Genomic DNA, 14,898 nt, shown 5'->3' with positions numbered 1-14,898 from the left:
TGACTAATTGTCTCTGGTGTCTTGTTTCCTTCTCTATTCTTTCTTCCGTCAACATATTTGTCTAAGAGTCCTTACCTTGTCAACCGTTCCAGTAGGTCTTTTGCCGCCACACATTCATCTGTTGTGTGGCCGAATTTCTGATAGAAGGCGCAATGCTTTGTTCCGTCAATGAACCTCTGATTCTGATAATTACCGGCCCTGATCGGAGGTTTGATTATCTGGGCATGAAGGATTTCTTTTATAATGTCTTCTCTTTTCGCGTTGAACCGAGTATAGTTATCGAACTTGGGGTTAAGTTTGAAAGGTTTCTTTAGCTCTTTGTTGCTTGGTGATCTAAAGTTCTTTTCTTCCTCCCTTCTAGGTTGGTGCTTGTCTATCTTCCGAGCTTCCCGAAACTCTTCGATCTCCATTTGGCCAGCGGCCTTTTCTCGGAATTCGTCCAACGTTTTCGGTTTTGTTACTGTGATCATCTCTTGGAACTTGCCAGGTCTGAGGCCACTTTTGAGGGCGTGTAGGTGGACCTCTGGGCTTAGATCTGGAGTCTCCATGATTGCCTTAGCAAACCGCGTCATGTAGTCCTTTATGCTCTCGTGTTGCCCTTGCTTGATGGTGCTTAGGTAGTCTGTCCCATGCACATATATTCTTGATGCAGCGAAGCAATCGATGAAGGATCTCGCCAGTTCTTCAAAAGAAGATATTGAACCTGCAGACAACTTAGAGAACCAGAGTAATGCAGAACCATCTAAATAAGTAGGAAAGGCTCGGCAAAGTATGAGCTCAGAGGCACCATTAAAGAACATCATGGATTGAAATTTCTAATATGGACACGAGGATCACCGAACCCCTTGTATGGTTCAAGGACAGCAGGCAGCATAAAATTTTTTGGCATTTGGAATTTCATGATGTCTTCTGAGAAGGGGTTGTCTATAGTCAGTTTCTCTTTTGGCGGGGTGAGCTTTTGGGATTCCGTGTCATTCTGGCTTGAGCTTTTGGGATCTCCCTCGCCATATTTCCCAGCTCGGTTGTTGGACGACAATTCAACTATCCTTCGAACTTTCGCCTGAAACTCGGCAATCTGAGCTAAGAGCTCTGCTTGTGTGTGTTGCTGGACTCCGTTGTCAGCCATCTTTCGAGATTTGAGAAATCCTGAAAAAAGGGAGCACAAAGCTAAAAAAGAGGGTTAAGCTTAGTGGGGTTTTTATTTTCTGGCCCCACGGTGGGTGCCAAATGTTCCGTCCGGGTTACACAGGCCGATCTATAGGCGATCCGAGCTTTAAATAATTTCAGATACGCGGTGCCGCTATTCGTCGGGGCGAGGTATAGGTCGGCTGGTTACCAATCTCCGCGGGTGGAACACCTGCAAAAGAATCTTTGACGCTCAAGTAAGAAGAAGTATTTCAAATGAATCGAAGATAAAGTCAAAGAGAAAAGAAGAAGTGGTACTGTATAGTGCTTATCTCTTCCGTCAATCCGATGTTGTTTAAATAGATAGGGAAGCCGTTGTGCCAAATAACCAATATCTCGGACTTTCCTACAGTTCTCATCGTGGTTGGTGTTTAGAATCTTCCTTCTGTTGTTGAGTGATTTGTTACCTGGTTCCTAGCTCTCTTGGTAACCGTTGTGTTTGTTTGGGCCGGGGTTTATGGTCCACATCAGTTATAATTGTCAATATTATTTGCGCCTCAATCTTTCATGATAAAAAATAACTATTTATTCGTAAAACTAAATACGAAAACTTTCTATAACTTGGTTGTACAATGATTGGACAAGAAATCAAGAATGGTTCTTCATCTAGCATTATTGATTTTGTAATAGCCACGTGCAGACGTGCTAAGGGAATTATCTATTTATATTTATACACCAAATTGCATATGGTCTGCTGCAACATTTCTTAAGTTCGTAAAAATTTTAAAGAGATGGTTATATATACTTTAGTTTTTCTTTTCTGTGATTTTACAATTAAATAAAATTTTATTTGATATCACAAATGAATAATATTTGACCACAAATAAAACTTGATCAACCTAGAAATGATCACATTTTATCTATATAACATTTGTTATGTTGATATTTTTCCTCAATTAGCACATTTCGGCAGCGCTAATACGTTATATGTATACCCAACTTTCAAGTCACGTCAACTATTTAACAAATAAAATTTGAAGTGAAAATCCATTTAGTATAGATGATTAAGTTTGCATAAACCTAAACTAACCAAGTTATAAAATTGATCACATCAGCTTTCTCAAGAGAGCACCATTCCGGAGGATGAAAAATTTTCCTTATCAAACTGATTCTCGTAGAAAACAACGGTGTCTCAAAAAGTTACCAAATCCTACGTCATTAAACAAGGAAACTGAATTTGGTGCAGACATTCTTCAAGAATGTTGTTGACTTGTTTCCCTTTCTTGCCTCAACTTCTACAAACATAGCTATAGAAACAGGGCAAATTTGGTTTTGCCCTCCAAGATTGATGATTGGGCATTAGATTCCTCCCTCAAAGAAACTTTGATTCACAAAATTTTTATAGTCCAATCATCAGTGACACGGACATTAGGCTTGCGAATGGTCATTACTGCTGGTGAGTTTTTCCTTTGAACCCAAAATGGGGCGAGTTCAATATCAACCTTCTGATTTGAAGGTTCAACCAGAGCATTCTTTGAACCAGAAGCATGTCCTAACAGAATAATCCTCTCAATAACAGTGTTTACCGGATACCGAGCATTGCCACTGGAAGCAGGTGCGAGGTCTAAAGATGTAAGCTTGCCATCTTTGAAAATGAAACGCCTGTGGATATAGGCACCTTGCAGAAAATTAAAGCTGCTGCCATCATCAATGTATAGTTCACCTTCGGCTGCTTGAGAACTATTTAGAGCTATTACCTGTCAGACAACATCAGAAATTTTATCATGATAAGAGTAGCAAACCATTTTACATTAAACTCATTCAAATATTCCACAGCAATATCTTCTCACAATGGCAATATGGCATACAATGTTCAAAGTGTTCCTGTTGAATAGAAAAGCAATAGTCCAAGACCAAGTATAAGCATTCAAGCATATTAACAAGAATTGCAGAAAATCAGCTTGAATACATACCAGAGTATAAGGATCATTTGTCATCTGAGTGGAACTTCTCCTAAATCGGTCTTTCCTTGTTATAATGGTTCCAGCTCTCATGAAGACAGGAATGCTCTCTTCTGTAACAGCCAACTTGTGTGTCGCCCCTCCCTTGTATACATTTCCGGTTCTAAAGTCATACCAGGATTCTTTTCCAGGCAAATACACTGAAGTTTGTTTAGCTCGCTGCCATCCATAAGCATTGTAAAATCTTCAGTCAGGAACCACAAAAATGAAGGAAACAAATGATTTTACTGAAAAACTAACTAAAGCACCTCAGTGTATATCCCCTGCACTAATAGACTGTTTCCAATCATGAAAGCTTCATCATTGCTGAAGGTAGCTTCCTCAGATGGGAATTCCATCCACAATGGACGCATAACAGGAACACCAGTAGTGTTAGCCTCCCTGAATAATGTATAGTAATATGGAAGCAGTGCATATCGAACATGTATTGCATCCCTAATCAACTCTGTATTTCGTTCTCTGCATAACACGAGGATCACTAAATCATAATGTTGACAAACAAAATTAATCAAATCAGAAATGTTGGGAAATTGTTTGTTTAACTCTAGTAAGGAGGATCTCTTAAGCTGTCATCTTATAATACTATACTTCCCTGTCTTGATGACATTCTTTAAAAAAATAAAATAAAATAAAAATAAATATGAGAAAATTAAAAAAAGATTTCACACAATATCAGGCACAATTTGATAATCGAGACAATTGAATTATGACAAATTTAGGCAGAATTGCTACATATCAACTCCCTTCATGTTTGCATCACCCAGTTAGGGAGATCAGGAGATGAAGCCAAATGGGAGTTGTTGTGAATTTTAGTGGACATCTATTTATAATATACTGATTTGAAGTTTGATATACAATGTAGCTCCAATTCATTTACATCTAAAGTGGGATAGTACTTCTGTGGAGAACTTTATTTCTAGTGTACAGATAGCCTAATTTAATATATACCCTTTTAGAAACAATTTAGTAATATTTCATATGGTGTGCTCCAATTCATTTATAAATCTAAAGTGACAGAATATTTTTGTAGTCATTTCACTTAAGTGACATAATATTTTTGTAGTCACTTCCCCCAAAAAAAAAAATAAATAAATAAATCAGTCACTTCACTTCAATAGGTTATTGCATGATTTAATATGAATTTCACTCATTTTCAGCAGTGGATGGCTCGTAATCAAAGAAAAGTAAGGCTGCTTACTAATTACCAAAAGAAAACGATTTCTTTTACCTAAGAAAAAGAAAGTCTTAAAGTAAAGCAATCTTACCCAAACAACCATGGTTCTCGTCTTTTGGTATCATGATGAGCATGGGCCCTAAAGAAAGGATAGAAAGCTCCTAGCTGATACCACCGAACTAATAATTCGGGCTCAGGATTCCCAAAAAAGCCACCAACATCAGCACCTATATAACATACATGAGATATGATCATTTGAATGACATATTGTGCTAATACCTAATACTGAGAATAAATATCCGAAATAAATAGAAATAATTAATACTTCATGAGAAGGATGGTACCAACCAGAGAATGACACCCCAGCAAGACCAAGGGTCAAAACCATTGGAACAGAAACTCTTAGGTGATCCCACTCGGCAGTGTTGTCCCCAGTCCAAATTGCTCCATACCTTTGAGTTCCAGCGAATAATGCTCTCGACAGAACGAATGGCCTGTCTTTCCCATCACCACGTTTTACCAGCCCTTCAGATGTTGCCATGTGGAAGTAGTATCCGTAGGCATTGTGCACCTCACGGTGCTCCACACCTCCGATGTGTAAAGCATCTCTAGGCATTGTCACCTGGATACAAAGCAACCAACCACATCTTTGATTTGCATATCTCCAAGAGGACATTATAAGATTAAAATCTCAATAGACATGTCACAAAAGAACAGTGGAGCAGGAAATATGGATTACATGGAACCCATAGATCCATGCTCTACTTTTCAAATGACAACAAATCTTAAAACATTATAAATAGACATGAGAAATGAACATTCATAGATACTTGTATAAGATAGCAGAACAAGTTAGACCACATTGTTGGATATCTCAGAATCAAACTTTCTACAATAATTTTAGCCCCAATATTATCCTATATATTGATTGACTCCTCAATCACCAAGGGAGATTTAGTATTTATTCTCCAGCCTCTTCCAGTTGAGGCAATTTGCTACAGAAGCTACACTAACAGTTTATTGCCATAACAACAAATGATACGAAGCATTGTGGTGGAATAAAAATTGGGAAGAAGCTATTGGCCTCTAATACTATTGAGTTGTGATATATGCATATCATCTTTGTTGGCCTTATAGAGATAACATATGCCAGTCTATGCGTGCATGAACTATTTAAAATCTTATTGATTTTCCTAGCATATAAGCGGAATACCAGTCTTCTATTTAGAGGCTCATATGATCATTATTGCATTGCTTAGATAATTATGATGAAATGGGTTTATTGATCAGTGGTTAGTTCCCTACAAATATATGAATTCTATTCCTTTTCCTAAATCCAAATGCATGAAATCATCAATGTACCATGAAATACATTGCATAAGTACATCCAGAACATAATCAAAACCATGAAACCAAAATAGCAAGTACGCCCCTGAAATATCTCACATACCTCAGGACCATTGAAGACCGAAGGCTCGTTCATGTCGTTCCATATATAGAGTGAAGGAGTTGAACCAACATAATTCTGATAAGAGAACTTATCACCCCACCAAGACCTAATCTCTGGGCTCAACATATCGAGGTACGAAGACGAGCCAGGCCAGCACCATCCATCATAGTCATTGCCATTAGAATCCTTAACATAATACCCCTTCTCAGTTGCCTCCTTGTGCAAAGGAAATGAATTGTCGCGCTTAATATGAGGATCCACGATGGTAACCATGTGCCTGCCCTTCGCGGCAATCTTCCTCTGCATCTCCTCAGGGTTAGGGAACAGCACATTGTCCCAAGTAAAATACTTCTTCCCATCAGTGTGCTCGATGTCAAGCCACAACACATCATAAGGTATATCAAACTCATCAAACTTAGAATCCACATGCTCCACATCCTCCTCGTCCCTATAGTTCCACCTACACTGATGATAAGCTGTCGAAAACAATTGTGGCATTGCCGGCATCCCCGTTACACTAGTGTACTGCTTCAGCACATCCTTAGGAGTAGGGCCAACAAAGAAAAACGCATCCACAACACCAGCCTCACTCATCCAAAGCGTATCAACCCGGTTCTTGGGCAGCTTCGAAATCCCATTCTCCGCATCCCAGCCCGATCCAAGAACATCGATTTGCATTTCAGCAGCATTCAACCAGAAAAAACCGGAACTCCCCCTCTGCTTCCCATGCGAAAGCATGAACGGAACTGATCCGTATAGGCCGAAAGGTGAATCATGAATGTACTCGAAAACATCCAAATTGAATAGCCTATATGGTTCAGATTCTTCCACACCAGGCCCCTTCGTCGGCTTCAACGCGAGGCTTGTGGCATGTTCAGGGATTCCATACACAAAATCCGCGCCATGAAACGTGACATCGAAGCTAATCGACTGAGGACCGTAAGGTCGCTTATCGTGGTGACTTCGGAAACTCTCTTCCCAATCGTCGCCTTCGCCTTTCACCTTCAATTGCTCGAAATCAAACAATCCGTGAGAGTTCATAGACACGACACGAGTGTTCCCATTCGATTTATCTCGGACAAAGACCTCGAAGGGATCGTGGCGGAGCACGGCGTCAAATCCATCAGAGACATAGACGACGGAGGAAGGAGAATCGTCACCGTCTAGGGTTTCCTGCGTGACGCGCTGGAGCCATAGCTTTGTGCTTTGAAACTCCGAAACGACGACGTCGGGGACGTGGAAGCGGGACTTGGGAGGGTTGAGGGAACGGTCCTCATCGATGGTTACACGAACGACGCCGTTTTGGTATACGGAGAGAGAGAGGAGTAAAGGGTTTGTGTTTTGTTGGGTTTCTTCTTGTTTGGATTTAGCGACGAGTTTGGCAATGAGGTTTCCGTCGGAGATGGTGACGTCAGTGGCGATGAGAGGGGTGGAAGTGGATGAGGTTCGGGATCGGGCGCGTTTGCAGAAAGGGGTTTGGTGGCAGGTTCGGAACTCTTCTTTCTTCCAGGAATGGACGTGGTTGAAGAAGAGGAATTGGAAGAGGAGGAAGAAGAGAAGAGGGAGGGTTTGGGTCTTGTTCTTCATGTTCTTTGTTCAGATCATGGAAATGGAGCTATGGTCTTACACTCTTACATGAAGCTATGACTCAGTGTAACAGCATTCAGCAATCAACGTCTTCCTCACTCACTCTCACTCAGCCATGGCCTTGAGGGCATGTTTGTAATTTTCGTTTTCGGAAAGTAGTTTGGGTAGTTGTTGGCATGTTTTACTTGCATATCCATCGAATTACTACTTTCTCAGATGTTAGGTAAAAAATTAATATAAATTAAATTTTAGAGATTATTTTAAAATTTTTAAAATGTTAGAAATAATAAAATATTATAAAAATTTACATATTTTATATGAAATTAATAATTAAAAATATTAAATAATTTGATATATTTAACTAAATTATCATTTAATAATTTTTAACTATCAACTTCATAACTGCCTCTAAAAAATATTTTTATTTATTAATTATATTTAAATATAACAATATAAAATATTTTTTATTTATTTATTACATAAAAAACATCTTTTTTTCTAAAAAAAATCTTTTAAAAAAAATATAAATTACAGCTTTTTAAAAAAATATTTTTTTAATTTTTTTAATACTTTTATTTTTACTATTAGAAATTTATCAAACACATTTAAAAAAAAAATTCTTTTTATCAAAATAATAATATCCAAACAAACACTTAGATTAGACAAGTAAGACAATCTTAAGTTTTTCTTTTACTTTTTCACGCATAAAAATATCACTTGACTTTATCATATGTATTGGGTGATTGTCATAAAAAAGAACAATAATATCACTTTTATCTTTTATAATACTACTTTATGCTACCAATAAATCAAAATTAAATTCTTTCCTGTTGAATCATTTGTTTACAAAGCCAATGACATTTAATAAAAAACGAGCCAGTATCTCACAAGAACACAAATTTAATTCCCAGTACAAGACTTATGATAGCAGGTGCTCTCTTAAATTTAATGCAACTCTGCCGCCCTAAAATCCTAAACCATACTCTCATCTAAATAACATCACTACACTGTCTAATGCAGACGAAGATGCACCTCTGACAACGATTTATTCTGCCGTTAAAGTTTGAATAATGGTCCAATATTACATTGCCTCCATGTCATGCAATCTTTATAATAATCACATTAAGCGCTAAAGCTTATATCAAATGAAATCTAAATCTTAAGGAGAATTGTTACATGTTAACATTAGCATACTGCACTAGACATAAAGCACATGCATACTCACAATACAAAATTGATCCTATACAAAAAATAGAAACAGCAGAATTTGGTGGCATTTCTGAGGAAACTACTTTCTGGTTATCTTTTACCCAACAATGAGTCAAGAAGTGCAGCTTCTTCCTCCTGCTTGTAAATCAGTAAATGACATCACAAATTACAGAAATGAATAGAGATGAAGTTGATAACATTAAGAAAGTTTGGAAGAACGAAACTACGTACCACCAAGGTATTGAATTCGGTCTCTTCATCTATGGCGCTAGAGACAGCTGGATCCTCAAGAAGTTCCTGTCCACAAAAGTTGACATTAGCTCCGTCATAGTCACCCTGTTTGGGAAATAATGCGGACATTATACTAAATTTGCAGTGTGAGATTGCATGCTCCTAGAACACTAGGGTGGGTCATACTCTATCCATTTATGGATTAACATATTATAATTGCTCATGCGTCACTCTATGAATGAAAGGAGCACAACCCATTTAAGTGCTCCACAAGATTGTTTCCGAATTCTTATTGGAAATATAAACCAAACTATAAGCAACATATAGAAGCTGAGAAAGTGAAGTTTCCGAATTCTGTGTGGAGCGCCTACTTACATCATCAGCAATTTGCAACATCCCATTTTGATCCTGCAGAAAGAAGACGGCTAAGTTGATTATATTTTGCTTCAGAATACCCAGTTTCTCATGGCAATGGTCTTTAATATTTCAGAAGTTTCCAACCAACCATAGAAATGCATTACATTAGCATTTGTTATTTGAAAAGTTACCAATCAACCATAGAAGGAATAACAGAAAAATTTGCAGTTCAATTCACGTCTGCCACTGTTTAATAGAAGTAATAACTGCTTCCAGAACTTGATTGCAGAAACTTACCTTGACAGCAACAAAAAGAAGTGGATCAGATGGTGTATAAATCATGTAGTGTTCCCCTTCCTGTAACAATATTGCTAAAAATTAGCATACACTAATATAACTGGTAAACTTTGTTATGCCAAAAATAAAAACCTTCAAAGAGACAACAAAACTATCACATGTTTGTGCAGTTGAAGCTGATATATTACCTGACTGAAATGTGTAATTTCTACACCTTCAGTTGGTGAGTCATCCGCCTCTTTACCATCTGCAAAATAAATTAATGAAAAGCATCATCCATTAAATATTGGGTGTCCAATCAAATAGTTATACAGCATATTACAAATTCATCACCCCAAAATACCACGCGCAAGAGACAAACAAGCAAAGTAGGGAGAATTTTATCACTTTAGCAGTAGTTCAAAATTCAAATTGTTATGCAGCATATCATATCTTCTGGTGTCTGAGATATTAGATATTGTGAGTAAAGGGCAAATAAAGCACTACTCCTTACCTGCATGAAAGTCAAATATGTTCTCTTCTGAGTAGCAAAATCCACCACGAGCTGTGTAACAGTATCTGAGATGGACAAGCCTAAATATTTAATGATCAAATAAATTCCATAACTTTCTGAATTATGAGGGAAGGAATACATACCCACTGTAAACCAAATACATGCGTATCTTGGCAAGTGCATAGGCAGCAGCAGGCATGATAGATTCAAGTTCCGCATCACCGACCTAAAACATGGAAACAAGATATTTGGAATGGAGCCTCACCGAGGGAAGGAAAAGAAATGCCTTTTCCATGTAACTAGTAAACAAAACTTTCTTCTAGTTAAGATGATCAGTTATTCAAAACTAGTTCATGGTAGTTATAGTAATATAAATAAAACAAGATCACACTATACATCTAGAACCAATAAATATATCTAGAAAATTCAGTGCTGAATCAAGATTCAAGAATAGTCAGCAACCAATAAATATACAAACGAGTCGAAACTTACATCGGACCACCCAACACCAGTACTCCTCAATATTTGGATAGGCCTGCAGTGAAGAATTCCAGAGTCCACAGTCCATAATCACGAAACAATATATATTAAGATAAAGGCAAAGACACAATAGTATAACAGCATAAGATAGAAATGGTTTACAGACAAGTCGACCGGGCAGAGCAGCATGCACTGGTGGCCTTGAGAGCTGGTGAACTCTCTCCTAACCACACACTCCAAGGGAAGATTGTTTGCCGGATCAACCTTAACAACAACAAAAACAATTTATCATTTAAACTCGAAACACTCATTTTATTTTCCTGTGTGTCATGAACCATTTCTGTGGTTAGGTAAAGGCACATGAATAGTTAGATATTTATTATGCTCCTTCATGAATTATGCAAATTGCAGTATGTTGGAATTCTATATTTATTTAGAAGAACAGGGTAACAAGGAACAAATTCAAAAGCTAAAAGTTTAATCTGTTAGTTAGTAACCATCCAACTCAATCAAATTAACACAGCAACAAGCACCCTGGACATTCCCAATTACACCAACAATTTAGTCATAAAAAATTCAAATATTGAAAATCTGAGAGTGTAGCAGCCAAAAACTAAACAAGCCCGAGTTACTTGAAAGATGTGCTACATTTCACAAATTTGTCAAAACCGTTATCTCAATTTCGTTTTTAACTAACGGCAGTGCTTTATGTCAATTATTTTCGGAATCATAGGGTAGTTTAGGCCTTTCAAGTGCAATAACTTTCATGGCCTCATTCTTTGGGACTAAATTATTGCTTTGCTCAAAATTCTAACATCAAGCATGAATAATAATAATAATAATAATAATAATAATAATAATAATAATAATAATAATAATAAAGTTACGAGAGTGGCAAGGCGGTGCTTGGAAGCGGAGACAAGCTTGCCGCGTTGGTCGACGACGAATCCAGCTGGTGGTTTGGGAAGAGGAGAAGAAGGAGGAGGAGCGGTGTTATTATTACTCTTACTCCTCTTGTTGTTTCTGTTGGCGGTGGTGGCGGCGTGGCAGAGGAGAGGGCGGAGAGTGGAGAATGAAGGAAGGTTAGAGTGGAATCGGAGTGCGGTGGGAAAGCACCTCAACTTCAATGTTGGCACCGCCATTTCTGATTACACTCCCAGCTTCATCCTCACAAAATTAATTGGAAATAATTGATTTCATAAAATTACTTTTTACTTAATTAAAAATAGAGCGAATCCAGCTGGTGGTTTGGGAAGAGGAGAAGAAGGAGGAGGAGCGGTGTTATTATTACTCTTACTCCTCTTGTTGTTTCTGTTGGCGGTGGTGGCGGCGTGGCAGAGGAGAGGGCGGAGAGTGGAGAATGAAGGAAGGTTAGAGTGGAATCGGAGTGCGGTGGGAAAGCACCTCAACTTCAATGTTGGCACCGCCATTTCTGATTACACTCCCAGCTTCATCCTCACAAAATTAATTGGAAATAATTGATTTCATAAAATTACTTTTTACTTAATTATAAATAGAGTTTTTTTTAATATTTATCTCATTTGTATTTGTTTGATTTAATAATTTATAATTATAATATTTATACATTACTATTATATGACTAAATTTTTTGGTTAATCAAATCTAATTAAATTATCAAAATTTTCTATAACAAAAATATTCACACTCCAAACGCATGAAACAACTCACTCTTATGCTTTTTATCTTCTGAATCAAAATGTTTAATTTATCATTCACTCTCACATCTTTCTCATTACTTCCGCTCTCTTGGTTTCTCTCTTGCTAAACATAGAAACTTTTCTACTGAGGGATTGATTTTCTAAATTGGTGACAATACATTATATTTTTTTATTCACCTTGTTCTCCTTTCCTTTTTTTTTTTTTTCCTCCTTCCACCTTTTCTTCACCCGATTGTAATTAATTATCACCAAGTACAATTATCACAATTTTCAATTTAAATCTATCATTTTGATCTATAACCATCCATTATGTTAACTTGTATGAGTTGTTAAAGTGTTATTAAAAGAATTCATTTTTGTCTCTTTTAAATATCTAGATGTATAAAAATAATAATTTTTTATTGACGTGCGTGTTAAATAATTTAATTTTAATTAATATAATAAAAATAGTATATTACTATAAATTTTTAACTAATAATCACATAAATTTAAGTTACAATTTAATATAATACCTTAAAACAGATGGTTGTCATTACTTTTCATATTTAACTGCTATTATATAAATTTTACGTTTGTTTTATTGTGCACATTAATTAAACTATACTTTATTATATCATTTTGTATGTTTTGAAATTATGCGATCCTATTAAAGATGACATTAGTTTTTATAACTAATGCGAATTTTTCTACTTATTTATTTGTCATTTAAATACTATTCATAAAAAATACTTACTTATTTACTATGCATGAGGCGGTTGCCAACCATTGTCTGGTGCTTCCAGTGCAGCCTTAATGCCGTTGTGTCTGTCAGAGATCACTAGAATTCCTTCTTGTGGGGTCACATGTTGACGCAAGTGGGATAAGAAAATAGCCCACGACTCAGCATTCTCTCCCTCAACAAGTGCAAAAGCAACTGGCAATATATTCGAATTTTCATCTTGTGCAATAGCCAGAAGCAAAGTCCCGCCATACTTCCCATACAGATGCGTACTGTCAATGCTGATTAATGGCTTGCAATGTTCAAAAGCCTCAAAGAATGTCCAGAAAAGTCGATGAAAGTACTTTGTAGACTCATCAACCTCATCACCAACATGCACTGGAGAAGTCTTCAACAAAGCTATCGTTTTGTCCATCGTTGCTTGCATACCAAGGATCCACCGGGGCAACTCGGCGTACGACTATTTCCAATCCCCGTAAATCTGTGCGACTGCTTTCTGCTTTGCCTTCCACACCTTCCTATAACTAGGCCTGAATCCGTAGGTTGACTCAGTAGCTTCTTGCAACACCTTTATCGTAACCGCTGCATCGGCTCTGATCAACGGATAGATCCTAGCACAGATTACGTAGTAATCGAGCTGTCGGTGGTCGCTCGAAATCGAAGTGGCCAGGCAAGTGTGGGCTCCGTTGTACCTTCTAACCTCCCAGTTACCCTTGCGCTGCCGAAGTGCCACGCGGATTATCCACGTGCAGCCGTTTCCAAACTCCTTACATCTCCCAACATACTTCAGATAGGGGTGGCAACACTATCCAAACCCGCGGGTTTCCACCCCGTCCCTACTCATTCGGGGCGAGTAATTACCCGCGTTTGATGCGTTTGATGCGGGTTTTTGTAGGGCGGGGTCGGGTAGACCAAAAACCTACCCCTACCCTCCCCGTTGCCACCCCTAACTTCAGATGATCTGATTCCATAACCCGATACTAAACTCCACGACCAATGCTATAATCCTTAACACTCATCACAGCTTCCTCCTTAATCTGGAAAGATTGGCCAATATGAAATTCCCCAGAAGTATTACCCTCGAAGGTGTATGCCTCATCCGGTTGTTGACTCACTGCTTCCAGGTTCAGCGTCGAGAAATACGGTGGTTGTTGGTGGGACCCAGAACTGGATGGCCCCTGAGGTGCAGGTGGGGCCACTGGAGTCTCCTCCTCAGTATCCCCCGATATGTGATCGGGCTCATCGTCCGAATCATCTTCCCGCATCGCGTCCTCAACGTGATCCGGCTCACCACCACCAACAAGACTAGTAATCATACCAGGTGACCTAGCAGCCGGTGCTAGAACAAGTGAATGTGCAGCTAAGAGACTACCAGGAGCAACGATAGGCATCGAAGTCGTAGCACCCCTACCATCGTCGACTGAGGATTTGGCACTGAAGCTCCGGAACTGTCGACACGGTCTTCCAACTTGGCAAACAACTCGTGTATTCTCACCTCCGAAAAACTCCGCCAACAATGAAACAAGACCTCCATGTCTTCATCCGACCCTATCACAAATGTTTCATACTGCACACCACTTGACACAAATGCCATCAAAATCTTGTAGAACACCTTCTTCACCAACTTGGCCCCACACAACTCTGCCTTCTGCAATATGTTCCTCTTCAGATCCGACAAAGTATCAGTTGAACGGATAAAAACGCTCAGCGGTTCTTTATCAGTGAACTTAACACCATGCCTATTATTTTTTTTATTTTACCATAGCAGTAGACTAGAACCAACAAGCTCTCCTCATTATCCATTTGTGAAAGTGTGAAAATAACTCTCCTCAAATGCCCCACTCCCTATCTTGAGTGGTATATATAGGCGAATTTAACAAAGAATAAACCGCTAGACCCCTGTAGCGGTTTATGCACGTTTACATCATCACACATAAACCGCGACACCCCTACCGCGAATTATGTGATGATTTGCTTCGAACGTAATCTACGACACCCCTATAGCAGATTACGTGCATTCGTAAACCGCGGGACCTCTGTCACAGTTTACATAGTTTATGGAAAAAAATTATTTCGG

At 38.2% G+C, this 14,898-nt stretch overlaps 3 protein-coding genes across 6 annotated transcripts; all 3 read right to left on the bottom strand.

The window, feature by feature from the left end:
- Window positions 2,159-7,499, bottom strand: LOC107613049 (probable glucan 1,3-alpha-glucosidase). Its single transcript, XM_016314884.2, has 6 exons — window positions 5,771-7,499; window positions 4,669-4,942; window positions 4,412-4,547; window positions 3,395-3,605; window positions 3,099-3,305; window positions 2,159-2,882 (listed from the first exon to the last, which is right to left on the bottom strand). Exons 1-6 carry the CDS (start codon window positions 7,355-7,357, stop codon window positions 2,514-2,516), a joined length of 2,784 nt encoding a protein of 927 aa, XP_016170370.1. The 5' UTR covers window positions 7,358-7,499; the 3' UTR covers window positions 2,159-2,513.
- LOC107614034 lies at window positions 8,352-11,911 on the bottom strand. 4 transcript variants are annotated; one of them, XM_021110106.1, is made up of 11 exons: window positions 11,668-11,911; window positions 11,312-11,379; window positions 10,591-10,688; window positions 10,437-10,479; window positions 10,088-10,170; window positions 9,945-10,009; window positions 9,640-9,698; window positions 9,452-9,511; window positions 9,173-9,205; window positions 8,798-8,902; window positions 8,352-8,701 (listed from the first exon to the last, which is right to left on the bottom strand). In XM_021110106.1, the coding sequence occupies exons 1-11, from the start codon at window positions 11,852-11,854 to the stop codon at window positions 8,657-8,659; spliced, it is 846 nt and encodes a 281-aa protein (XP_020965765.1). In that variant the 5' UTR covers window positions 11,855-11,911; the 3' UTR covers window positions 8,352-8,656. The 4 variants fall into 4 exon arrangements, 3 of the variants coding, with proteins under 3 accessions (XP_020965765.1, XP_020965764.1, XP_020965766.1); XR_001614254.2 differs by lacking the exon at window positions 11,668-11,911 and having other exon boundaries at window positions 8,798-8,863; window positions 9,169-9,205; window positions 11,312-11,626; XM_021110105.1 differs by lacking the exon at window positions 11,668-11,911 and having other exon boundaries at window positions 11,312-11,626.
- LOC107611737 lies at window positions 13,802-14,624 on the bottom strand. Its single transcript, XM_016313633.1, has 3 exons — window positions 14,605-14,624; window positions 14,317-14,560; window positions 13,802-14,269 (listed from the first exon to the last, which is right to left on the bottom strand). The coding sequence occupies exons 1-3, from the start codon at window positions 14,622-14,624 to the stop codon at window positions 13,802-13,804; spliced, it is 732 nt and encodes a 243-aa protein (XP_016169119.1).

Source organism: Arachis ipaensis, chromosome B08, assembly GCF_000816755.2.
Source record: "Arachis ipaensis cultivar K30076 chromosome B08, Araip1.1, whole genome shotgun sequence".
Taxonomy (NCBI): Eukaryota; Viridiplantae; Streptophyta; class Magnoliopsida; order Fabales; family Fabaceae; genus Arachis; species Arachis ipaensis.
Note: the sequence above shows the minus strand (reverse complement) of the source record. Positions and strands in the feature narration are given on the sequence as shown.

Excerpts from the sequence above, each read along its gene's own strand:
- LOC107613049 (XM_016314884.2), bottom strand. The coding sequence starts at position 7,357 with ATGAAGAACAAGACCCAAACCCTCCCTCTTCTCTTCTTCCTCCTCTTC. Across the intron at positions 4,943-5,770 it reads CGGTCTTCAATGGTCCTGAG|GTGACAATGCCTAGAGATGC; the intron begins GTATGTGAGATA and ends CTTTGTATCCAG. Across the intron at positions 3,606-4,411 it reads CGAGAACCATGGTTGTTTGG|AGAACGAAATACAGAGTTGA; the intron begins GTAAGATTGCTT and ends CGTGTTATGCAG.
- LOC107614034 (XM_021110106.1), bottom strand. The coding sequence starts at position 11,854 with ATGGCGGTGCCAACATTGAAGTTGAGGTGCTTTCCCACCGCACTCCGA. Across the intron at positions 10,689-11,311 it reads AGCACCGCCTTGCCACTCTC|GTTGATCCGGCAAACAATCT; the intron begins GTAACTTTATTA and ends GTTGTTGTTAAG. Across the intron at positions 8,903-9,172 it reads TGTTGCAAATTGCTGATGAT|GGTGACTATGACGGAGCTAA; the intron begins GTAAGTAGGCGC and ends TTTCCCAAACAG.
- LOC107611737 (XM_016313633.1), bottom strand. The coding sequence starts at position 14,624 with ATGGATAATGAGGAGAGCTT. Across the intron at positions 14,561-14,604 it reads ATGGATAATGAGGAGAGCTT|GCATGGTGTTAAGTTCACTG; the intron begins GTTGGTTCTAGT and ends AAAAAATAATAG. Across the intron at positions 14,270-14,316 it reads GTTGGCGGAGTTTTTCGGAG|TTCCGGAGCTTCAGTGCCAA; the intron begins GTGAGAATACAC and ends CCGTGTCGACAG.